Genomic DNA, 26,189 nt, shown 5'->3' with positions numbered 1-26,189 from the left:
TTTTTTGCATTAACAGAGACAGATTTATAAATACTCTCCTCATACCATATGGGCTACTTTTTAGTGTTCTTACATAACTCAGTGGATATGTGGAGGAGGCAGAGAGCAGCTCCAAGCACTGATGCTGCCCACACACACACACACACACACACACCGGAGAATAGAGTAGAGTTGAAAATCTGGAGGAGGTTGGAGGAGAAACAGTCAAACACAATGATATGTGTTCTCTAATTATGACCAGAGCCTATAATACGCAGTAGTTGCTTCCAGTGTAAAGGCAAAGATGGCAGGTTCATAGAGATGATGAATATCCAAAAAGAAAAAAACATTGCATAGGCTTTTTCCAAATATAAAACATTTGTATGCTCAGATCTGCCTCATCAAAAATAGAGGTGAAATAATAACTTGCTGAATAACTTGCAAATGGTTTGTCTATACTCACTAACTGAACTAAGTCTTTATGCTAAGCTAAGCCAGTGGTTGTCCAGTTTGCATCTGGGGATCATTGAGTGTCCGTGTGACAGTGTTAGAGTGGAAAGTTTCCAGATTCCGATTCCTATTTTAACCTTATTTACGACTGGTAGTGAATTAATTTCCATTGTAGCCTGAAACAATTACTTTCTAATCAAACAATTTATAGTCAAAGGATTCTAAGTGAAAGAAAGAAAAAGGGAAGACAACTAGACAAGACACGATATCACGGCGATATCGGAAGTCATGTGATCATGTGATTCACATGATGCCGATATTTGTGGTTTTAGTCAAATTGGATGGATTACGCTTAAGTTTATTTGTGTCCCTGAAGGAACCAATCTAGTGCCATCACCCATCCATCCATTATCTACTGCTTTATCTCAGCTGACATAGGGCGATAGATCGGTACACCCTTGACAGATGACCAGTCCACCGCAGGGCCACATTTAAAGACGAACAATAATTCAATCATTCAATAAATACATGCCTCTGTGCTAAACTTAGATGCATGTTAGGATTACTGTTAGTTACACAGGGGCGTTTCAAGGGATTTTGCAGGCACTGGGCAGTGACCTGACATGACACCAAACTACACCCTCTATTCTTTCTTCTTTGACTTCATGAAGTGCACAAATACTGAGCTTGAAGTCTCTCTTTTATGTTTTATGTCATATTTCTTTTAGTGGATTTTCACAAAATTATCATTCCTGGGCCCCCTCTCAGTTTGGGCCCCAGGCATCGGCCTACTCTGCCCACTTTGATTCAAGGCCCTGCTCCTAGTTATCATTTTATTGTAATTAAACTGCAGTGAAACCGAGTGAAACCCGTTGTTTATGCAATAACTCTTCAGTAGCTGAAGAAATCTCTGCAGCCTCTCTGTAAACACAGAGAGAGAGAGAGAGGAGGCGGGAGAGTACCATGCTCCTGGTCCGCCCCCAAGTTGCAGCACGAGCCATTTAGCAGTAAGAGCCGGGCCAGCTGTAGAGCGCGCGGGCGCGTGCACGTGCCCCCCTCCGCCACCCTTGCCCCCGCACGCGGAGAATATCGTTACCAAATAGAGAACGCGGGCGCACGCGGAGATGCGATGGCTGCAGCAGCGGCAGCGACATTAACCCTGGATTGTGTTTACGGCGCAGAGCACGAGAACGGTTCAGAAACGGACACCGCGCGCGCACGATTCTAAGACGCACAGTCATTTACGCGCAGTGTGCGCTCTCTCTCTCTTTCTCTCTCTCTCTCTCTCTCTCTCTCTGCCTCTCTCACTCTCTCGCTCCGTCCGTGCGCTTTACTGACTGAGCTGCCTTCAGTTCGGCTCGCTGTTGTTTTGATGCGCAGCTGCAAAGAGAGAGCGAGCAGCCGCTATCGCAGATGAGGAGCGCGAGCGAGCGAGACCATTTATCTCTGCCTTCAGAATATCACGCACGCGACGCCAGCGCGCTGTTACTGGCATCTGGAAGGGCCCACTAGCCTCGGGTCTCATCCCCATCCAGTGGCGCCGCACTCGGGGATACCCGAGCGCATCCCTCTTAATCTATCCCTCTCCCTCTCTCTCTCTCTCTTCCAGCCTCCCTCGCTCCATCACCACATGCTAGAACCCCCAAAGGGTCTACTATAGACAGGGACCAGGGGAGGAAGAGGAGGAGGAGGAGGAGGGGGGGGCTGTTCTTTTCGTGGCCGCGGTGGACGCACCCTCCGCGGTGTGAGGCAGGGCTGAAGCGCCGCCGTGTCGGAGGATGCTGTGGGAGTAGAGAGGCTCAGAGAGGAAGATGGGGAAGGACCAGGAACTGCTGCAGGCGGTGAAGACCGAGGACCTGCTCACCGTGCAGAAGCTGCTGCAGAGGCCCCGGCCAGGGAAAGCAAGTAAGACCCTCCACTCTCCACTCTGCTCTAATTATACTACACAGAACACGGCATTCATGTTGAAAAGACACCATCTAACGGTTGTGGGGGACCAGCTCTGAAGGCTCTTTCTCACACAGCGTCGCTCAGAGATGCTACTACAAGGCCCATGATGTATGCATTGTATATGTGTGTGTGTGTGTGTGTGTGGGGAAGAGGGAGATGTGGAGAGGAGGGGTTGTAGGCATCGAGGTGTATCAGAGATGATTAGTGGTGTGATTGGAGACTGACAGCACATCTCAAGACCCCAGACTGAGTGCACTGCAGCACACACACACACATAGAGGGTGTGCGTGTGTGTGTGTGTGTGTGTGTGGGTGGGTGACGTTGGTAGAGGGAGGGCTGTGTTTTTAGATCTGTGTGACCCTCACTCTCAGGAGTGAGAGATAACGCCAGTGGCCTTGTGACGGTTCAGGGTTCAAATTTGCTTTCAATTTTAAAAAAAGTATCATTATGGCAATGTCAACATATGGAATATCACTAAATATGTGCACAGCAACACCCCTATAACACAAGTACATGGTGGGCAGAGAGACATTTTTAAATGATTTTATTTACATTTACTTTATGTATGTTATTTGAACAATCCAGGTAGTACAGAAATGTTTTTTCTTTTGGTGGGGGGGGGCATTAAGATATAATTTATTTGGCCGTGTTTTGGGAATTTCTGCTGTGTGTGTGTGTGGGGTGTTATGTTGGCAGCAAAGCCAAAGCAGAGACACATTAACACCATGCACCACAAAACACCTTTGATAAACGATTAACTGGTGTGGATGTTTCGGTTTGTTTTATTTTATTTTATTTTAATTCATTTAAAAACAAATTGATGTGATTTTAGCTTCTTAAATATGAACATGTTGTGGTTCCTTTGCACTGAATATCAAATACATTTGAAGATGTTGGACCAAACATGCACTCGATTAATCGAGCAAAAGGAATCAACAGATTCATCAATAATGGAAAAACCATTTGTTTTACCTGCACCATATACTTTATTGCTAAGTCACACCGTCACCACAGTATTCAACAATGTAATTATATTGTTATAATCTGTTCTGTACGTCTATGCTCTTCTAATTGTTTATTTTCTGCAGTGGACGTTGCCCTACAACAACCAACAGTGTTTAGCTTCCACAGCCCACTCTGATGTGTGGGCAGTACAGAGAAAACAGAGAGGGAGAGAGAGAGGGAGGGAGGGAGGGAGGCTGTATAGTGGCCGAACTGCATGATTAAAAGCATTAAAACTTAGACAAAGTAAGTGATTCATTCGAATTCCTTTTAAAATCATTTGTTTTTACTTCACTGGGGTTTAACACGGTCTCCTCACAAACCAAAGTCTGAAATGGTTCCAGTCAGACAGATTTGCAGTGTCTGACCTGGCACTCGCAGCAGAGAAGGCTTCAGACGGCAGGTGGGCCTCATTTAAATAAGATGAGCCTGTGTTGATTACAAATAACGTTGTAGGATTGTGGCTGCCTGCACTAACTTTATGAATTTTAGAGAGGGTTCTTTTTTTATTGAGCTGAAAATAGCATTTACCTTATTTACCTACTTATTTCTTATCTATTTCCATACATTTAGTCTGTTACGACTTATGTTTTGAATTCTCTTTTACCTTATTTTACCTCCTGTTTAGATCACACATTAATATTTGAGTCTCCAGTGTTTTCCCTCGGGGCTCTTTGTGAGTTCCATGACAGCGTTTCCTCACTTCTTCGCTTCCTTTCTTCTTCATACTTCACTTCTTCATTGCTGTTTTTATTACATAATACCAGCCATATGTTGGCAGAAGCAGTTGTTGGGGCGGTGGGCGGTGGGTTGTTTTCGTCGATTTTGTTTCTATCCTGCGAAGCACTGTGAGCTGCATGGCCTTGTATGAAAAGTGCTGTATAAATAAAGTTTGACCGATTGAGTGTAACGTAAACACATTCAAACCACTGTCAAATGAGTTCACACGGTGTTGAGGAAGCCTATCAGCTCTGCACAACTCTCTCTCTCTCTCTCTCTGTTTCCTCAGTATAGCGTATAGTGTTTAAATCTCCTGTCACCTGGCAACATTCCTGCACACAGGAAGTGATTTGTTTAAGGTCGACACAACAGCAACAGTAAAGTGAGACGGATGAAAACACCAACAAGAAGCCACAAAAAAAACCCTCCCAGTCATTCAGCAGCTTGACAGGAGAACTGCCTCTTGTCCCCGCCTGCCTCTGCACTGCAGGTGTTTACACACAAACGCTCCCTCAGTCAGGGTTGATAGTAGTGCTTGACAGCGTACAAATAATGTTACTTTGTTTCTGTTCAGGGTCCACATGGTGGCGTAGTGGCAAGCACTGTTGCCTTACAGCAAAAAGCCCCAGGTTCACACCTGGTCTGAGCGAGGGCCTTTCTGTATAGAGTTATCATTTTTAATGACCTATTTAAAATGAGGGTGAGCTTGTTGTATTTCCGAGGTATTGTGTCCTTAACCAAACCAAACTTCAACCAGTCTTCACTGCTCAGTGATTGGCTGTCTGGGCCCGCGTTGTACTGGTGACCTGTCCGCGCTGTATCCCCTCAACAAACAGGATGACGTGATTAATGAATGCTTCTGTTCATGAAGAGCGAACAGAGTGATGCACTGCAGCTTTAATAACACAAAGCCTTCAAATTCCTGTTTTTGGTGTTTCATTCGAACTGTCTGCAAACACACACAGGGATTCCAATTATTCAGGCCAATCAGAGCCGCCTTTTATCTAATGCTCTCCATCTCAGAACCCATTGGCTATATCATCTAGTGATGAATTAGTCCCTGGAGGCAGCGGCCGACATTTTTGAGCGTTCTGTGCAGACAGCAGATATGTGGACCAGGACAGTCTGATGAGTAATGTGAGACAGGAGAATAACTCTGACTTGCAAGTTTAGTTTCTTGCTTCATCTCTCTTTTTTTTTTTAACAAACATCTGCATATGAAAGCAGATTAAATCAAAAATTGATAGCACAGACTATTTTCCCGTAAGCTTGCTCAAATGTGATTTGTCTAGGTAGAAAACAGAAACTAGGAAGCTTATCCCCCACCCAAAAAAAATCTTGTACATGGTCACAAATTGTGCATATTTACACGTGGAGGATGGTTTAGGCAGATGAAGAATGAAAAAATATCTGTGGAGAAAAACATACCTCTACTTTTACAAATGTTTGATTTGAGGTCAGAGTTAAATGTCTTTTAATTCTCTCTTTTAATTTTTTGTGGGTTTTTTTGTACAGAAAGCAGCTTTTAATTTAGACTAGACGAACTGGTACACGGCGATGTCACAGATTGCAAAGCTCACTCTGCAGGACGTGCAACACACGGCCCAAAAACACTTAGAAGTCACCAGCGTGACGCATTTTTTACGCCAGGAGCCACTGACAAGAACGTGTACAGGAGTGCAGGAAACCCCCCGGACTAGATGCAGTCTGCTGACTGTCTGCTCCTGAAACACTGATGTCTCTTTCTCAACGAGCGATAGTAGAGTCCATCGCTTATAGATAGTGCCCGAAATAGCATGGGAATACAATATTTTCAAGAACACATCACAGAACAGCCTTTAAAGCTACAGCGGAGATCACTTCGAGCAGGAAATGTCCTCTCAGACATAAAGAGGACATTCTATAGGAAAGGTCCGTTGTACATCGCAGCACACACGCCCTTGATCTGAATCACATCCACACAGCTTACTGGCTGAAAAATGGAGTATTATGATCTGTCAGTAATTAAAAGCAGTCCTCAGGGGTCTATTTAAGGCTGTACTCTCACCAGCCACTTTATTAGGTACACATGACACCTAATAACGTGGCAGAACCCGCGTGGACACCCGCTGCTTCAAAGTTTGACGTGTTGTGCGTTCAGAGACGGTTGTATCAAATGATTATTTATTTACTGTTGCCGTTCTGTAGTTTTCAAAGCAGTGCTGTGTCTCTTTAAGTGTCATTGTTACACTGAATTGAATCATTTGTGCCACACATTTAGGAGCTGACCTTGTTATTTTGATGGATTTCCTATGGCGTGTGTGCGCTGGACACTGATATGACATGAGGCGGCCATGTGGTCTCTACTTTCAGGAAAAAAACCAAACAATCAGAGCAGAAGGAGTTAGCGGTAATGACAGAGTGAAGCCGAGACTCCCAGTCAAACAGCAGGGAAGTCTAACGTTAGGCTGTTAACACAGACCTGTTTGTCATCGAGCATTAAACACAAAGCTCACAGGACAGCTGTGTGTGTGTGTGTGTGTGTGTGTGTGTGGTTTGTGGCGGTAACACTCTTGAAGTGTGTGTGTGTGTGTGCACAGACGTGTGCAATGTATGTGTCAAGCAGAAGCTAAGATTGCTTTCCTATCCTTTTAAGACTCTACATTGACTTCCAATTCATTTGAAGCGCTTAAACCACCAGGGATGTCAAATGTACGGCCCGCGGGCCAGAATCGGTCCACTAGAGGAATGAATTTGTGACATGATTAGAATCTAATGGACAATGTGAAATATTGGTAAATATTGGACTAAATGGTAAATGTAGGTAATGTAATATTGTGGAAATTGCACTTATTTTTCTCAAGAAAGTTCAGGTAAAGTTAAAGTTAATGCCTAACCCTAATCTTAATCTAACCACAATTCAAATCTTAGTCCCAAACTCAATTCAGTTCCTCAGAAATTAGTTTTGGTCTCTGTGAGGACTACCGGTCCTGACAAGGTCAGTATTTTATGCCAGAGAAAGGTCCTAAAGAGGTCACAATTACAAGTCCACACACACACGACCTCATGCACTCGTGCAAACACATCCAGTACCATCTGGAGCGCCATCATCAGTTTGCTGTCACTCATCGAGCCTTCTGCTCATGGCAGTAGACGAGGTCACAGCAGTGTGTGTGTGTGTGTGTGTGTGTGTGTGTGTGTGTGTGTGTGTTTGTATAATGACACATGTAGCAGACCTTGAGCGTGACCTGAGGTCTGTGTTTGTTAATGGGCTGTTTCACTGTTTGTGTGTCAACCCCGACGTGTAATCACTATTGATAGTTATCATACGTGTGTGTGTGTGTGTGAGAGGAGATTTGATTATGATACAGACTCTGGCACAGATTCCATCCCTTTGCCGCCTGCTTACATGACAACACAACACCGCCTGTCTTCTTCCTCCCGAGACTGGTCGGTGAGCATACTGATGCTAGTGCTCACACACCATTCTAGATACCAGCACATCACATCAACCCCTCAATCTTTCTGTGTTGATGGCAGAGCCGAGCAGAGCAGATGATTGCATCTACACCAGTGCACATTCACAAAGGAGCAGGCAGCCGGAGAGGAAGCTTCACATACTGTCAGCCAGACTCTTCATCGTGACTAACTGAGTTCTGTCTGCAAATACTGTGCTTCACTGAGGGAAAAATAGGTTTTTTTTTTTACATCATACACTGCATAATAAGGCTCTTATGAGGATTTGGTGCAGACTCGGGTTCAATTTCCTGAGTGATGGAAAGGAGATCGGGGACCGCGGTGCACGCGTGGATCTCTTTAATCGCATCCTGTGAATATTTCACACATGGCTGCAACGAAACTATATATTTCATGGCATGATGCTGCATTGATTGCTGCATTCATGTGGCAACGCTCTCGACAGTGGTTTTGTGTTGGATTTAAGCCTCCAGCCTCTAGATTGACTCTCTCTGCCTCCTTCATATGTCAATGAAAACATATCAGATTTTCCGAGTATGATACGGTCTCAGTCTCGTCTTGGAAACGTCGAAATGATACAGTGATATTGAGAATGTGGCTGACGACACTGCATTTTCCTCCAGAGCATCATCGCTCACCTCCTCTCCCGCTGCTGCTGCTGCTGCTGCTGCTGCTGCTGCTGCTGGCTCCACGATTGAATTACAGAACAGATGGGGGGAGGAGTGTGTGAGTGAGAAGTTGAGAGGTGGATTGATATTTTTGCTTGGAGGAAAGTGGAAGAGAAGTCAGGGCCGAAAAAGAAAGAGGACGTCAGAGCGCTAGCTGGTGGCCGGAGGAGGAAGCGAGGGTGCTTTTTGACGAGGCCGTGGGTGCTGGGCGGGGTGATGAAAGGATGGGAATGGTGAAAGAGAGAACAAGGTGATGAAATACCTGTGCAGTGTGTGTGTCACAGTGTGACGAGCGTTGTCTGACAGCACGGGAAACCACTGAAAGAAGGATTTGTGTGATGATTCTTTTTTTTTAAAGTCGAGCCGTTTGTACGAGGCTACGAAACATTTTCTCTCCTGAACCCGATTCTGACATTAAAACCAACCCTGGAAAAAAAAGCCCTTTAAAGTTGTGAGGACCAGCCAACATGTCCCCACAGAGATAGGGTTGAATCAACATTTCTCCTGCACTCTGCTGCCCCCATTCACATCAGAACAAGTTAGTCTCCCACTCACAACCGCCAGTGTCTACTGTATGTAAACCTGAATTATGTCTCTAATGAGTGAACTAAAGGAAAACAGTGTAAAAGCAGGGAAACAACAGGGAAGAATGAAATGAGGGGAAAGTTAAGTAAAGGAAAAGAAGGAAGTGGGACTTCTATTCTATTCTATTCTATTTTATTCTATTCTATTCTATTCTATTCTATAGTGGCTACACAGCAGATATTATGGATTAAAAATGGGAATGGGTTAAAGGGTTTAGTCTGGATACAAAGACCACCCACAAAATCAGAAGGGCAGCACAGCGGGACCACCTTTGTTCAATCCACACCGATTACAGAAGGGGGCATTAGTGGCATTAACCACCTACTGCTGACACAACACACACACACACACACACAGGTTTCCATGACTTGAGAGGACATTAAACTGACTTACAATCATTCCCCTCACGATACAACCTGAAAATGCAAGAATTGACGTCATAGGGACTCGATTTTTGTCCCCATAGTGTGTGTGTGTGTGTGTGTGTAATGAGACGTAGGTCCCCACAACACGAGTAAGACCTGTAACACACACACACACACATACTCAGACACCTTATATTCTCTCCAGTCTGCACAGTACTGGCTCAGAGAGGTATGGAGCAGACTGTGGGAATATTATATTATCACTGTGCAGTGTGTGAGCGAGTGAGAGGAGAATATTTTTTTATGTAACTAACACACTGCTGAATTCATATGTGGGTGCTTGTTGGCTTGGAGAGGTGAGTGCATCTCCCCGGGAGCGGCTGCAGAGTGTGACTGTGCCTCTCTGTGCACGGCGCCGCTTTCCACACAGGATTTTTTTTTTTCCACTCACGCCCTGAAATTCACGACACTCGGTAGATTCTCACTGCGCTCACAGAAATGTTTGAGCTGCTAATAAAGGCAGGAAATTGTGCATTTTTTTCCCGACTAAGCTTCTCAAACTCAAACAAACATGGTCTGGACAAGGTTTTACTGTAGCCTACATGAGAATCTTTAAGAAATGACCCCCCCCCCACACCCCCTCCCTGCAGGACTGGCTGAATGAATGCCGGTGCTCTTACTTTGCGAGTGCATAGCCACTAAGAACAGGGCTGTGACAGAGTCTGGGTGTGGACTCACAGTTTGGGAAAAAGTGTCGCACACCCCGACACACCCTCAGGACTGAGTATGGAGTATGAGTTTGTGTGAGAATGTCTGGTGAGCTGAAAGTCGCTGCAGAATAAACAAGTTATCTAGAGCTGGGTTTTTGAAGGAAGACTTTGAAATGTCAGTTCAGATACAGATCCATGCTTTTAAAAGACTCTAGTTGAAGCTGGAGTAAAGATCTGGCCACCATTTTACCTTAAATGTCTAGTGTGTAACATTTAGGATGGTTTATTGACAGAGTATAGTATCCATAAGTATGTTTGTGTAAGTGTATAATCATTTTGAAATAAATTAGTTTATTTTTCATAGCACTGGAATAAGCCTTTTGTATATATATCTATATACATATATATGTATATGTATATATATATATATATATATATACATACAGTTGAGGCCAAAATTATTAGCCCCCCAGGAATTATGGAACATTTTCCTAAAATTCTTCCCAATGTTTGCAGCATTGATAAGACTTGATATAATCTAACATTCACCAGTGCCATTTAGTAGCTTTTGGTACATTTTGGATATAAAATACATCTTTTGGCTTGCTTTATATCAAATATAGTGAAAAATGGGGTGGTCAAAAATATTAGCCCCCATATGAATTTTTATTTTCAAAACAAACCTAATTAACCAATCAGGTTTCAAACCACACCTGTGCAGTCAATTGGCTTCCTGACAACACCTGAGCATTAAATCAGCATAAAAGGAATCCAAGGAACAGGGCACATGTGCACATTGAGAGGGATTACTTTTACTCATCATGCCAAAGACAAAGGAAATCAGTTTTGAGCTCAGAAAGAAGATAGTGGAGGCTCAGGAGAAGGGGGAAGGTTATACTGCCATTTCCAAGCGTTTCACAGTGTCTAGAACCACTGTACGTTGCATCATTGCCAAGTACAAGGAGACAAATTCAGTAAGAAACAAACCTGGGCGTGGTCGTAAGCATAAGATTTCAAGAACTCTGGAGAGAAAAACTCTGGAAAATCGTCAGAGATGTCAGCAAGAACCCCCAGACATCTGCCAAGATGATTGTTGCTGACCTGGCATCTTCTGGAGTTGATGTTTCAAGGAACACAGTTGTGAGGGCTCTTCATCGTGATGGGCTTCACGGCCATCGTCTGAGAAGAACCCCTTTACTCAAAGAGCGGCACATCAAAGCAAGACTGAAGTTTGCCAGTGAACATTTGAAAGCTAAAGATGAGTTTTGGAAGTCTGTGCTTTGGTCTGATGAGACTAAACTGGAACTGTTTGGGCACATGGATGTGGCGTATGTTTGGCGAAGAAAGGGAGAGACCTTCAACCCAAAGAACACAGTTCCCATGGTGGTGGGAGCATCATGCTGTGGGGCTGTTTTGCAGCCTTGGGCACAGGGAGCCTTGTTCGGGTGTATGACATCAGGAAAAAAGAAAATTATGTTGAAATTTTGAGGAATAATATGCAGAAATCTGCTCGTAGTCTATCCATAGGTGGTCACTGGGTCTTCCAACAAGACAATGACCCGAAGCACACATCGAAATTGGTTCAACAGTTCATTAAGGATACCAAAACCAAGGTCCTGGAATGACCTGCACAGAGCCCAGACCTCAATCCTATTGAGAATCTGTAGCGGGTGCTCAAGGTGAATGTCCATGCTCGGAAACCACGCAATTTGGACCAGCTGGAACAATTTGCAATGGAAGAATAGGCCAAAATCCCTCAGAAGACCTGTGCCAACCTAGTGAAGAACTACTTTAAGAGGTTGTTGTCAGCTGTGGCTCAGAAATGGTACACTATTGACTATTAATGGCCAGGGGGCTAATAATTTTGGATGTCTCATTTTTGCCTTTTCTTGTTTCAATTCAGTGTATCAATAAATAATTCTAATCAAACTTAGTGGACCTTTTGTCTTTGTCATTTTGGAAACAAATGCAATACAAGCACTTGTTGTTAATGGTAATTTCCAGAGAGAAATAAAGAGTTTTGTCTAATTTCACAAGGGGGGCTAATAATTTTGGCCTCAACTGTATATATATGTATATGTATGTGTATATATATAGATATATATATAAAAATAGATACACATATATGTATATATATAAACTTACACCGTGAGTTTGTCCAGTATCTAAACAATAGGGATATTTAGTATCATATCAGCTCATCCCTCATGTCAAGAGACCAGACTTTCTGCGCGATAACTGACCGATTTTGCCAACACTGGTGTTGCTCCACTGTAAACACATTGAGAATAACCTCAGGTATTCATCTAGCTTCCATTTGATTATAGTTGGGCAGATAAAACATACATGACCCATCATAATCACACAACAGTTTCAGGCTGTGTTGACAGACGTCTTTGTGCGGTGATTGTTGTGTGCTCCCGTGTGCAGGAACAGAACATCACCACATATGCATTGGTCACGTCGCGTGTACGTACATGCATCTTGATAGAGACGGCCAGCAGGACAGATGGTGAGTCTGGCCCTGCATTAGTGTATGTACGCGTGGATCTCCAGCAGCTGAACAGATGTTCGCTGCTGGACCGCTGCCCACACAGCTGCAGGGAGTCCGTATTATATAGTTGACCTCTGATACGTGCACTCACAGTTTGTGCTGTACAGTGTGTGCACACGTGATTTCCTGACTCACTGAAGGCCATTAAACAATATTCGGACGCAGACGGGAGTCTTTTTCTTCCACTTCTGTTGTCGTCTCTTTATTTTGATGCTTTATCTCGTAAAATCTCCCTCTGTTCCTTTCGAAAGGAGAAACTAAGCGTCTGCTTCATGCACACATAGGTCACATTTTGAGTAGGGATGGGCATTCTGAGCAAAAATTAGGGATGGGAATCGGTATCTGTCCCATATTGGTCAAAATCACTGGATTGGATATCAGACACACAGTAAATTTCGCAGTGTTAAAGTTCACTGACTCTTTCAGAGATATTACAACAACAGATTGAGAAGAATGCCCCCTAGGAAAGAGTTCATTTAACACCAACCTTTAACATTTAACATTCATCTTAAGGTCATCATGATAATCAGGTCGATTTATTTTAGATTTTTTGGCTGTAGAATTGTCAAAAAAAAGCTCAATAAGTGAGTTCTTCTGCCTCCTATATTCCAAGATAACTTTCACTTTCCATATCTGGCAGTTATTCGACCGCTTAGGAATTGCGGTGCTGAGAAGCTGACGTCACATACGCGTGGCGCGCTGGGGAGTCTGTAATTGGACGAGCTTTCCACGCGATATAATGATATATGTCATATGTACACGTATACTGTACATATGACATGAGTATATGGGCACAAAGATCTATTTCTCTGCTTTCCGGTATCCATCCATCCATCTTCTACTGCTTTATCCTCCACATGAGAAGTACCAGAAGGGTTACGGTAAATACAAGAACCCTGGTTAACATGTAAGTGCTGATGCCTCAGACGTCATCTTATGGAAGCGCTCTGTAATTTGTCCCGAGGACAGATTGCGTTCATGCAGCTCAGGAGTGTGGACACGTGTGTCCTCTTTTTAAGGATCGATCTGAGGAAGCTTTCAGGACAGACTGGGACCATTCAGTCCCTCGCGATTGACGCCAGTGTCCGGTCTGAATGGGGTCGTAGTTACTGCAGGTTCTCTTCAGGGCGGAGCATCATTGCAGGTGTGTGGCTGTGAACTTTCATTTATTATAACTCCAGAGTCTTAACAACAGAAATGCAGTATTGCTGTGTGAAAGGAGTAAATGTATACTCAGTTAGTTTGAGCAGCTTTTAGCGACTGAGTGATTTGTAAGTCGCCAGACTTCCTCTCATTATGTAAAATGTGCTTTTTAGCTGCGGGCTAATTACACTCAGTAGACATCCATTCCTGTAAAAATCTCAAACTGCATTTCTGCCGCCACTTTCACAAGTGAATCATTTTCGTCGCAGCCCATAAATCTGATGAATAATTTTAGGTTAAGTTCAACAGGAAACCAGCTGGAAACACTGAGACAGGCGGATGCTTTTTGTCGTTTATTTTTCCTGCAAAAAAAAAAACAGAAAGAAGAAGAAGAGTAGAAAGGAGATGAATGACATTTTATTTTGCTCACAGGAAAAGTCACTCACAGAACTCTGCCATATTCTTGGATGGGAAGTCTGTGTGGGATCAAAGCAGATCCCAAATAGGGAAAATTCATTTACAACTAAAATCTGAATTATTATGCTTCTAGTTTATTAAAAAGTAGTATAATATGATTTAGGCCTCTGGGTGACTTGATTTGTGACATGTCCAGTGTGCACACTCTCATCCGAGCGCGGACGGGCATGCAGTTTGACAATATCCCCGATTGATTGGCGATTTAAGTGGCGTATTGATTAGTAAAACCAAATGATAAACAGTTGTAATTAAAAACAGAGACACAGCAGTGGTAAGTCGGTGGACGCGCGGCGATAAAAGACAAGCTTTATGTTCCGCAGGGCTCTGCATAACTGACAAGGCAGACGGTTGTGTAGGAATTTAAGAATCAGTGAGCGCGTGTCATCGTCTGATGTGGCGAGCAGATGTTGGAGGAGTCTGGTATCACATTCAAAGACAAACTGTAACTCACCTCAGCTTCACTTTTTAATTATTAATATAGTCTGGAATTCATGTCATTTATTCGCAGAGATCCACTCTTTCCTGTTTGGTCTGATCCTAACCGCTGTATTACCTGCTGATGCTGATGCCGACGTAACTGAACAGGTTTATATTTTTTCATAGATTTTTCATTAAACCATGTCACATTTCCTACAGCATCATTGGAACAAACAACAAACGTATACGAGCGTAGTATAGTTATTCAAACATTAACCAGTGTGAAAGAGAGAAACCCACCCACCCATTCCAGCTTGTCCCTTTAAATCCAGATCCCCACGGGAATCATTGAAAAATGTGCTGCTTTTTGTCCCTTGATCACAATCTAATCTTTTTACTGTCAATTATCTGCCGATACCGAGTCCTGATTCGATACATGTACTTGCAAAAATAACAGAGATGCACAGTATGCCTTTAAAAAAACAAAAAAACAATGGTCACACTGTCAGTAAAATGAATAATGTTCTTGTCTGCAGTGTTTCTCAGTCCTGGTCCTCGGGGGGCCCCACTGCCCTACATGCTTTAAGTCTGCCCCACACTAGAGGATTTTCAAATCTGACCGAGAAGACGAGAGAGAGAGAGAAAAGCGGCAGAAGTGTGAGTCAGTGTGAGTAAGGTTGACATTGAAAACTGGGCTTTTAATCCGGAATTCCCGTCTCATCTGCTCTGAGACGCTGGACGTGGTTAGAAGAATGAGATCGCCACTGAAATCTGGCCAATTATCCTCGAGTGTGGGGCAGACTTTCGACGTCGCCTCGCACCAGCACACCTGATTCAAATGACCGGGTCTTTATCAGGCCTTTGCAGAACTCCATGACGAGCTGACCATGAGAATCACGTGTGTCAGGCAGAAATCTGGGTCACGTTTATTTACCTGGAAGCTGGAACTTCTTCTTCTAAATTACACTTTTAACTTTTAACTGAAAGACTTTCTGAGCTCAGGCCTCAGAACCTCAGAGCAGCTGAGAAAACTGGAGCTCAGCCTCTCGCTGCCCTTATGAAAGAAGGGAAGGAAGAAAGAAAGAAAGGAAGGAAGGAAGGAAGGAGGGTTGTACTCAGGGTGACTTGTGCCCTTGATGTTTTTTTTATTGTCACACTTGTGTCTTTGAACTGAAACGTCTCTGTTTGCTTCATAAATGACCGCTAACCTCATGCTAAGACATGTGATCTGTGATGTGTGCATTCACGCTCTCTCTCTCACACACACACACACACACACACACACACACACACACACACACACACACACACACACACACACACACACACACACACACACACACACACACAGACACACACAGGTTTATGCTGCTATCCTTTGAAGGACTCTGCATTCATTTAAACAGCCCATACAAAGCCTAATCCATAGCCTTAACCAGTTAATGCCCAATCCTTAACTTAACTTAACTTAACTCAACTTAACTTAGCAACTAGTCAGTGGTCAGGTTCAGTGTTAATGCCCGAAAACACACACTCTGATCGATATCACCCTGTTCTCATTCCAGTCTCGTAAAGTTCTCAGATTGATTTCCATTTCATTTTTCACAGTCCGTGCAGAGTGTGTTTTTTTTTCTATCTGATTTAAATCACCCAAGCATGGCCGTGCTCTTAGCTCGAATTTAAACTAGATTTATTTTAATGAAAAAAAAAGTTGTGTGGCAAGTGAATTAATTAATTAATATTCACCATCTCGATTTCTTTTAATCATAAAAGCAAGTAGATGTGAATATTCTCTGCGTTTTCTTTTGCTCCTGCGTTTGTCTGAAGATTAAAGGACATTTATCAGTTTATCAATTTATTCATTGAGCAATCAGGGGCCTCAGTAGCATGTGGAAGAACCACGGTTCCGTGGGGTTTGAGGTCAGAACTGCAGGCAGGACATTCCATCCTCTCCACTCCCAGATTCTGGAGGTGGTCTCTGATAAACCTCGCTCTTGACTCTACGATCCAACTGCCGTTGGCAGAATCTGGACTCACCGCTGACTCAATCAGGTACCTGACTGTCAGTACCGAGCTGTTTGGCATTGGCAGAGAAGATGTGGCAAGTTTTTCACGGGCGCGCCCCACATACTCAACCCTGCTGCTCATCCCACAAATGCATTTTCCTTACAAATGTGGCACCATTAAAAACAGGTTCTCCAACGCTACAAGATTTATTCCCTTTCCTTACTTTTCGTGTGATGTTTTTTTGACATTGCATGGATAAAAAAAAGAGAATAATTGATGACAAAAACGGTTGTTAGTTGCAGCACGAGGTAGAAATGCATGAACGGTATCTTTGAATCAGCGTTTCTTGATGGTATGAACGTCTGCGATGAGTGAATGATGCAGAGAAGGTTGATCAGGTGGAAATTCATAGTTTGCAACTACATTTTATGACGAATTATGGATTGTACCATTTGAGTCGTTTGTTCTGATTGGTCATTTTATCCAAAAATACGACAGGAAAAGCTCCAGTCTCTTGCTCTCCGGGGACTAGCTTTTCATTATGGTTGCACGGTCTTCTGCTCTGCACTGCCTCCATCCCTTTTTCCTCTCTACAGCTCTTTTTGTTCCTGATTTCTCTCCCCTCCCTCCCTCCCCCTGGATCATGTCTGCCCTGCCCAATGAATCAGTCTGGCTGGCAGTGTGTGCTGCTGTCACAGAGAGCCGCTGAAGGTGATTAGTCATGTTGAACTGGGCCAGGATCTGAACGTCCTGAAGTGACAAGAGGAAAGAAGCCATTCTGGAAGATTCCATCAGAGCAACAGCTGCCTTCATCTCGCTTTGTGTTTGCTGTGTGTTTCAGAGTGAAGCCTGGATGAGAGAGAGAGGGAGAGCAGGAGGGCAGCTTAAAAAAGTAAAAGGGCGTCCAGGACCAGATTTAGAAATACTGTATTTCACCTTTTATCCAGACAGAGGAGCCACTGTGGTGGTCCAACATCTGTCTTGTTTACTGGGTTTCTGCCCCCAAAAATAAAACTGTGTTTGTGAGTTATGAGGGCATGTGATTGTAATTGATAGAGCCTGTGTTTGGTTTCTGGACTGTGAATAACACAATAACAGATTTTGACTTTGCTTTGTTTTTCTTTATCCATACTAGTGCTATGTGAGGCATTCATGGTCTCCAAAAGATGCATCCTAATGATTCTGAGGATCTTGTGCCACTCAGTTTTTCCCTGAAGTAGTGAAATACTTGGTGAACCGTTGAGAATGAGCTACAGATATGGAAGAGCTCTTGAGGATAAATTCTCATTTCTTAATTTAGATTAGATTAGATTCAATTAGATTAGATTAGATTAGATTGTACTTTATTGATCCCACAACGGGGAAATTCACTTGTGCAGTAGCATTCATGTTACAAAGGAACAGAACAGAATGGCATAGGTTACCTTAAGAAACAAAGAATAAAATAAGATATGCAATTTACATCGACACTATATATTTAGATATGTAGAGGAACTAAATACTGTAAAGAAAATATGGATTAAATTTACAAAAGTGACTTATTCTACTAATTATTGCACAGAATTTGACTATTAATTAATAATAATATTATTATTTAGCTCTTAACTTCTGCTGGGCTTCCACTCGGGGTGGAAACAAAACAGGAAACCACTCTTATTTGCAATCAACTTCAGCATTCAAGTACAAATTCATGTAAAAGACACGTAACTAGTGCAGAAATGTTCAACTTAACTGTGCAACACAGAAGTCCACTCGTGGTCATGTGACACTGAATCACATGACACACTGGAATGTGTGGCGTTTAATCGTCGTTTAAATACTATATTTGCATAACTTTAAAACAACAATGATGATGTTATCTTAGATGATATATCCAGCCCACCTCCAGCTCACCGTGGTGTGGGTTGGAGCCGTGATCCCTGATCCCACACTGTGTGTAGGCAGGATTGCGATAGCGGCATCAGTTATGTAAATAGGATGACATCATACGGTCATAAGTGAAGATTCTCTGTGGAATACAATGGACTGCAGTGTCTGGCTCTACCTTTTTGGTGCTGAGCCACAGTGTGAGGTAGAGCGGTGCCCGATTTTAAAACAGTACAGATTTTTGGTACGAGTTTTTGGTACTGCTTTATTCTGCATTTGTACCAGTTTCTTATCACTGGTTCCTTTTGTTGTGAAGAGGCCTTTGCAGGTAATTCAACTTTCTTAATAACAAATACTGAAGGAAGTTCAGCGGTTCTACATTAGTTCACTGTGTCTCCATACTATAGGGCTGTGTATTGGCTAGTACACAGCAGTACGATACATATGATGATACACGGGTGATGATATGATATCTTACCATATATTGAGGTACTATACTCAAGATGATTGGTAACGATGTTAAATGTGTAAACAATGTACACTTTTCTTTGTCTAGTAAGAGGAGGAGGAGAAAGTCAAAAGGCTGGGTATTGATATTTTCTTATACACCTAAAATGTGCTTATTTTGCATCTACTGTAAAAAAAATTTTTTTACAAAAAAGAAAAAAAGATTTTTTTCAATGATTTTAGCTTCACAAATTCAGAATTCATGAAAAAATATGAACTGTTTTAAATAGATAAATAAACTGACATATGTTTGGTTGTAATGGATAGCTTGGACGTTCGGAGAACAAATGTATGTTCATAAAATAAATATTAGCATAACATGCACAATAATTATTAACAGTATGAGACAGGAAAATACATTTTAAAAACATACACATTTGTGTCTTAGAAGAGTCTTCGCAACAAGTTGGCGATTAAAGCTAATGATATAAATATCTTTAATCACCAGGCAACTATTGTTAGCTGAAAGTGTTTCAAGAAGTTTCATGACTTTTTTTTAAACAATACATTTACTAAATATGTCATTTTTCTTTACATATGTCAAGATTGGATAGAGTAGAAGAAAACAAATGTGGTTTCTTCTGTTGAAAATACGATGCTTTGACCCAATATTCACGTACAACAAAGTTACTTTTGTTTGATTTGACGCCATGTTGGCGGCAAGCTGAGTCCACAGACATGAGGTCTCGCTTTAATCCCTGAATCAAAGCACTGGCAGATTAAAATTGACAGAAACAACAGAAAGAGGAGCGACATACAAGCAGCGGGACGTTTAACACAACATGGGGAATTATGGTCCATATAAAAATAACACTTCAAACAAACAAACCAGTGGAGCAGACGCGAGCTCTGCGCCGCACGTGTTTGTTTATACGGTTTCATACTAACATCCGTGTCGCGTTAGCGCCGCTCCTTTGATCCCCCCCCCTCCGACAGAGTGGGCGTGGCTAACTGCAGGCCAATCAGACGATTGTTTTGCTCTTTGTCTGCCAATGATGGAGCAGTAGTGACGTCTCTGAGCCAATGAGTGCTGTTGTTTGTGTGTTCAGGCTCTGGTTGTATGCAGCTGTTGAACATGTGGTTTGGCTCTGCATGATTGTGTGTGTGTGTGTGTGTGCAGCCTCGCCTGGTTCTGGTCTGAGTTTTCCATCCCTTCATCCCTGCTCCTCTCTCTTCCTATCTTATCTTTCCTCATTTCTTCTCTCTCTTTCTCTCTCACTTGTCCTTTTTGGAGCTATCGCCATGGCAACACACACTAAGCCAGGAACTTTCTGGATCGCTAACAGATATTCCAATTCAGCACTGTGGGTCCAGTCAGACACTTAATCCCCGCGGTGTGTGTGTGTGATGGACCTTTTCAGACTTCAGATTATTTTCATAATCCATTCATCTGTTGATTATTTTCTGGAAACATTTGTTTCATGATGTCAGTGTTTTTCAAACCTGGAAATGAAGATTTGTTTTGTCCACAAACCACAATGATCCAGTTTTTCTTTGTTACATTGAGCAAAGAAACCAGATAATATTCATATTTAAGAAGCTGAAACAATCAGAAATGAATTAATTCAATAAAAAAATATTTTTTTATATTTTAATGGAGAATCAAAATAATTTAGGACTCGATTCAGCTGATACAGCCCTAGACTTTTTCAAGAAGTCTTTATTTCTCTGACTCTGGTTAAAGTTATCATAGGATTAATATGTTAATTGTGGTTAGTCTTGATTCAAGCCTGACTTTGTGAGAACATTTTGGCTGCTCTGCAAAACTTTCAGTGGCTTTTTAAGGGTTAAAACACAGTTTTAGGGTTAGAATTAGGTTAAGGGTTAAGGTTAGTCTTTTAGTTGAGATAGTTAAGGGTTAGGATAAGGGTCTAGGGAATGCATTGATACTGTGTGTGTGTGTGAGTGTGGTTTAGTGTGGGATTACACAATAATCTAACAACCTACTGGCCCACTGCCTGTTCTATGTTCATAATCCTCTTCTTTAGTCCTTCCTCCCTTTTCATTCTCTCTCTTCTTTCATCATCATCATCATCATCATCATCATGATCTTTATCATTTTACAGCATCTTGTCTCGTTCCACAGCTTTGTCTCTTCCCTTCCCTCTGATAGCTTCTCATCTTTCCCTTCATGCCATTCTGTTGTTCCTGGCTCTGCCAATGCCAACCCCCTCCCTCCCTCCCCACTCTTTTCATCTCCACATCCCCCCCTCCATCCTGATCTCTCTGTATGTCTCCCTCATCCATTGCTTGCCTCATTTGCCTTTTCCCAGATTGACTCCATTCCCACTGTTCCTTCTTTCCCTCCTTCCTTCCTTCTTTCCCTCCCTCCTTCCTTCCTCTTATCTTGTCTCTCTGTTTCAGGGGGGACTGGATAAAAGAAATCCCCTCTTACCTACATTTCCATATCACCCTTGATCTTGAGACTCCCCATGTGCCACTATGGTTGCAGGACCACGTGCCAAGATGGAGGGGGTGCTCCATGGTTGCTAGGTTGAGTTGAGTCCAGTGCACTTGTAACATTGGGCTCTCATTCATTCATTCATTCATTCATTCATTCATTTATTCATTCTTAAATGACTTCCTTTAGCAGAGTTTGCACAAAGATGCCGAGAGAGAAACAGAGAGATCGTAAAAAAAAAAAAAAAGGTTCAGACTTTAATGCTGCGGGCAAACTCGACATACACTATAATACTCAACTGAAAACAGAAAACACAACTTCCTGTTTACTTTGACTACCTTTTTAATAGCCTCTGCAGCTCTGTGTATTCAATGTGCTTTTGTGGAATGGTGTAAAAGCAGACGTGTTAATATAAAAATAATAAAGGGCCTTAATCAGTTGCAATAATTGCTGTTTTCGCACCAGAATTCTGGAGTTTTGCGTTTTTTTACGTATAAAGAGAGCGTGTTTATAACAGCAGGAGGATGTTTGCAGGATCCAGACCGAGGCTGGTGTCTGGATCACACATGTCGGAGACTGGACGCTTGATTTTCCTCACTGTGTTCTCACACGAGCTCACTTCAGCCTTGGTTGTTGTTGTTTCACCCCCGTGTCACCTGTGCGTGGATTGTGACGTCGTGGATATACTGGAAACAAAAGGACAACGCCATAGTCTGCAGTGATCACGTTAGGGTTTAAACAATATGCTTAATGACATCAATGATATTTAGGGCTTTTTTGTAGAAAGAAGATGAATGCATGTCATAGCATTGCGCTGGAAATGGTGCAAAAATAGAGCAGACAACAAAGAAAAGAGCATGTTCACCTGGGACCTTACATTCCCACTGATGCAGACCAAAGCTTATAAAAACAACATGATTGCAGAGTAATTTCACTTGGGAGTGAATCCCGATTACACACTGATGAGAAAACCAATTCAAACCGGGAATCTATGGGGTTTTTTATTAGACGTGTGCTGTGTGAGGAGAGGTTCTGGAAAATGTCTGGAGTCCAGTGGTCAGTGCATCTCTGATAGCAGCATAAGTGCTTGACTATGGTCAGCTATGGGGAAGCAAAGGTCTTGAACCTTACTTTGGGTCATGAGCTCCGGGGTGTAACCACTGCAGAGGCTGCTGAGGAAACAGCTGAGATGAGATTTTCCTCCTTGTGGAGGCTCAGTGTTTGTGGAAAACAAACGTACCACTGTAACATCGTCATGTTGTTGTCAGATTTAGAAAAGAATTTGAAAGACGAGGCAAAGGAGCTCTAATGAAAGCTGTTGCCATGTTGCGTTGTGTGAATTGTGTAAGATCCAGTGTATTTCCATCAGGGTGGTCGTTTTTGCCAGTTTAGCACTTTTGTCAACACCTTTACCAAGTTTGAAGAATACTGCTGTCACTTTCAGGAGTCAGCATTTTTCCCTGTGAATGACACACACACACAGACACACACACAGACAGTAGCTTCAGACGCAGGTACAATCACACTATTGTCCTCCATGTTCCATGTAACTCTATCACAGACACACACACACACACACACACAGCTATGGTCCTCATATTCTCTTTCTCTGTACTCTCTCACACCCACAAGCATGAATCTACTATCTTAGCTATTAACTGGGGCAGTGCTCTTCTACACACACACACACACACACACACACACACACACACACACACACACACACAGAGGACACCCAGACATAATGAATTCCTAATCTAAACCCAATCCCTTAAAACCAACTTAAAGTCATTTTCAGGTGCGACGGAATGTGAGGACCAGACTAAAATGTCCACACACACATCCGCCTTGTGTGTGTGTGTGTGTGTGTGAATAGCTACAAAGAGACATTTAATAGGTTCAGATTCAAAGTGATGGCGACAGAAAGAAAGCGAGCAGTCGGGTTGAGTGCGCTCTTTTAAACTCAGGATACGTCAGTCGGAAGGTCTGCCTCTTTAACGTTCACTGTCACCGTCGCGCCTTTAAATTACAGGCTTTTTTAAAATTAGTCTCAGATTGTGTCGGAGCCCGCAGGGGCCCATTAAGCAGTCCAGTGTGCACATGAAAGAAAATAATAATGACCTGCAGATCTGGCCCCTTTCATGAGTTGTCATGTGATCCAGCGTTAGAGCACAAGTACGATTATTGTTTTAGCTACTTGAAGAATTTGTTTTATGCCACTGACCCCGATCAGTTTTGGTATTAATATCCGTCCTGAGTGATCTGAGTTCAGTGGATTGAGGACGCATGTCGTCGCATGAGACCGTCTCCTCAGCTGACTGTGTATCCTGCGTCAGTTTCTGTTTTTGAGTTTGCATGTTCTCCCCGTGTGTGTGCGTGTTTTCTCCAGGTTCTTATGGTTTCCTCCCACGGGCCATAATGGTAAATGGGACACTCTAAACCAGGGGTGTCAAACTCAAATGACCTGGGGGCCAATGAGCATCTAGTCTGGTCAAGCGGGGGCCGACATAGAGGAAAAAAAGTGGAAAAAACTACTTTTTAATAGCCGGTGGGCAATATAAGACATTCATTATGATATTAGACAGAATTGCATTGTTTTGATATAAAAATATTCACAATAAAAACATATTTGTGATGCACAAAAACAGAGAATTAAATAGAAAATTTAATTGTGATTAAAACAGCTTAAATATATGTCATTTCATGTTGAGTACATAAAGCAATGATTACAACCGAATGTTTTATTACTATTATAAAATATTGCTGGCAAATACATTTAGTCTTATATTCTGTCTCTATTCCATCACCTTGCACAGTGGGGGGCGGGCCGCATGTAATCGATTGGAGGTCCACATGTGGCCCCCGGGCCACCAGTTTGACACGTGCTCTAAATTGACCGTAGGTGTGAGAGTGAACGGTTGTTTGTGGCCCTGTGATGGACTGGTGAACTGTCCAGGGTGAGACCCCGCCTATCGCCCGATGCACCCGCGAGGATAAAGTGGCACAAAATGGATGGATGATGTTAATGTCATATTTGCAGCCATATGCTGACACAGGGGTCTTAAAATCTGAAATACAATCATCTGAAATCCGGCCTTTAAAAGTATTAAAAAGTCTAAAATGACAGTTTTGTCAGGTCTTAAATAACAATTGGTGAACATTACTTTTATTGAGTTGTAAAGGTTGGTTATTGGAAAATGCTTTGATTTATGTTACGCTGTAATATCACAACAAACATGGAACCAATAACTACTAACCTTAATTGTAGCCCCCTCAGAATTTATCGTCACACACCCAACGCGGACCCAAGTGCAGATTTAACGACGCCACAGCCCGGGACGTTGGGATGAAGAGTCAACCATTACTGTTCCACATCGGGAGCGGGAGCATCCAAGTCCGCTCCTCCAGTTAACGACCACAGCACACACACACTGCTCACACACAGCAGACACATTTGTTCTGTCAGGCTCGTTAAGAACATTATTTTATTCCTGCAAACGATGACACGCAGACACAACGTCAGCGTGTATTTGAATAGAGGGTTGATTACACGCGGTCACAGGAGACGGACCCAGGATGAACTTTACTGTAGTGCCATTGTTACTTAACGTGGTTCACAAGTGTGATCTGATCACTCAGGACGGCTGTTTTTATTTATTCTGTTATAACTGTTTTAAATATATCTTACCGTATAAATAATTCAAGAAAGGAAAAGAGAGAAAAGTAGGGTAATGTAAATTAGGATTTGAAGATAATATGTTAATATAATAAAGAGCAAATTCCACTAGACCTATTTTTGCCTTTTTTGGCTACAAATTGTCCCCTGAAACAGCATCAGTCATTGTCACATTTGCATTTTAGCTTAGGAATGGCGCTGTGTGTTGCAAGTGCTCATACTCTGACACTTCAAACTAACACTGTTCTCGTGAATTAATTGATATAATTCAAGTGATTACCTGACCGTGCTCTTTCTCTGGAAACCCGTGCACACATTCACTGCATTCATGCGGAAACCTGCTTTCCCCAGCAACAAGAAATGCTATTTGCTGATTGGCTGATAGGTGGCCTAACCCCAACGGCTACAAATGATGACCCAAAATGCGCTAGCTAGAACCCTTTGCTTGAATTACTGCCAGATATTGAAAGTAAAAGCTAAAAAAACACTCACTCATTCAACATTTTTGGTTACATGCACTTTATTTTCACCCTTTGTAACTCAGGAGCGACGTGTACATATAGTACATTATCAGTGCAGGGTTCTGTGTGTTCACTGCAGCGGAAAGAGAACTAAAAGTACCTGCAGCACATCAACGTTTGTCTCCTCTGTCCCATTAAAGGAGAGACGGCAACCCTCCGTGTTTTTATCTCCCACTTTAACTGTCTCACTCAGAGCGTAACCTTAATGGGTTAATCTACACGAGTAAATGTGGGAGCCGCCGCTGACACTGCAGTCATCAACGTGTCATCCTCGCTGTAACAAACATTCCACCTTCTATTGTGACGTCACGCTACAATGTCCTCCCTAAACCTGGAAAACCGCAAATCAGCAAGTTGTCGTTTCCGTCCGCCCCGAAACTGATCCGTCCAATTTAAAAACATCTGATTTAGAATATATGAAATCTGTTAAATCAGACACTGAGGCAAAATTGCACTGGATAAACAAGATATTCAGCATCCTTGAAGGTGCAGTTTGTAACATTTAGGAGAGTTTATGGTCGGGAATTGAACTTAACATGTGAATTTCGTGATTCCCTGGATGACATCACAGACTTGTCGGCGGGTAGACTTGGTGGAGAAAGTCTCCGACAAGCTCTACGACACAAGTTGCTGTATGTACTGGGTCAAAAACGGGCCGACTGGCTGATGATGTTGGCGAAAATTCGGATTTGGTTTGAACGCAGCATCAGAATAAGCCTTTTATATGATCTGTAT

General features: G+C 42.7%; 1 protein-coding gene across 7 annotated transcripts in view; it reads left to right on the top strand.

Annotated features, from left to right (window-relative positions):
- The first annotated feature begins 1,451 nt into the window (after positions 1-1,451).
- The window catches only part of LOC122785410 (caskin-1-like), a 94,399-nt gene continuing 69,661 nt past the window's right edge, over positions 1,452-26,189 (top strand). For 4 of the 7 annotated variants that reach the window (XM_044051183.1, XM_044051181.1, XM_044051179.1 and 1 more), the window contains exon 1: positions 1,453-2,334. In XM_044051183.1, the coding sequence (XP_043907118.1) occupies positions 2,241-2,334 (94 nt within the window). In that variant the 5' untranslated portion in view covers positions 1,453-2,240. Of the gene's footprint in view, positions 2,335-26,189 lie in introns of all 7 variants that reach the window. The other 3 variants (XM_044051178.1, XM_044051180.1, XM_044051184.1) reach the window with 2 other exon arrangements.

Source organism: Solea senegalensis, linkage group LG19, assembly GCF_019176455.1.
Source record: "Solea senegalensis isolate Sse05_10M linkage group LG19, IFAPA_SoseM_1, whole genome shotgun sequence".
NCBI lineage: Eukaryota > Metazoa > Chordata > Actinopteri > Pleuronectiformes > Soleidae > Solea > Solea senegalensis.
Note: the sequence above shows the minus strand (reverse complement) of the source record. Positions and strands in the feature narration are given on the sequence as shown.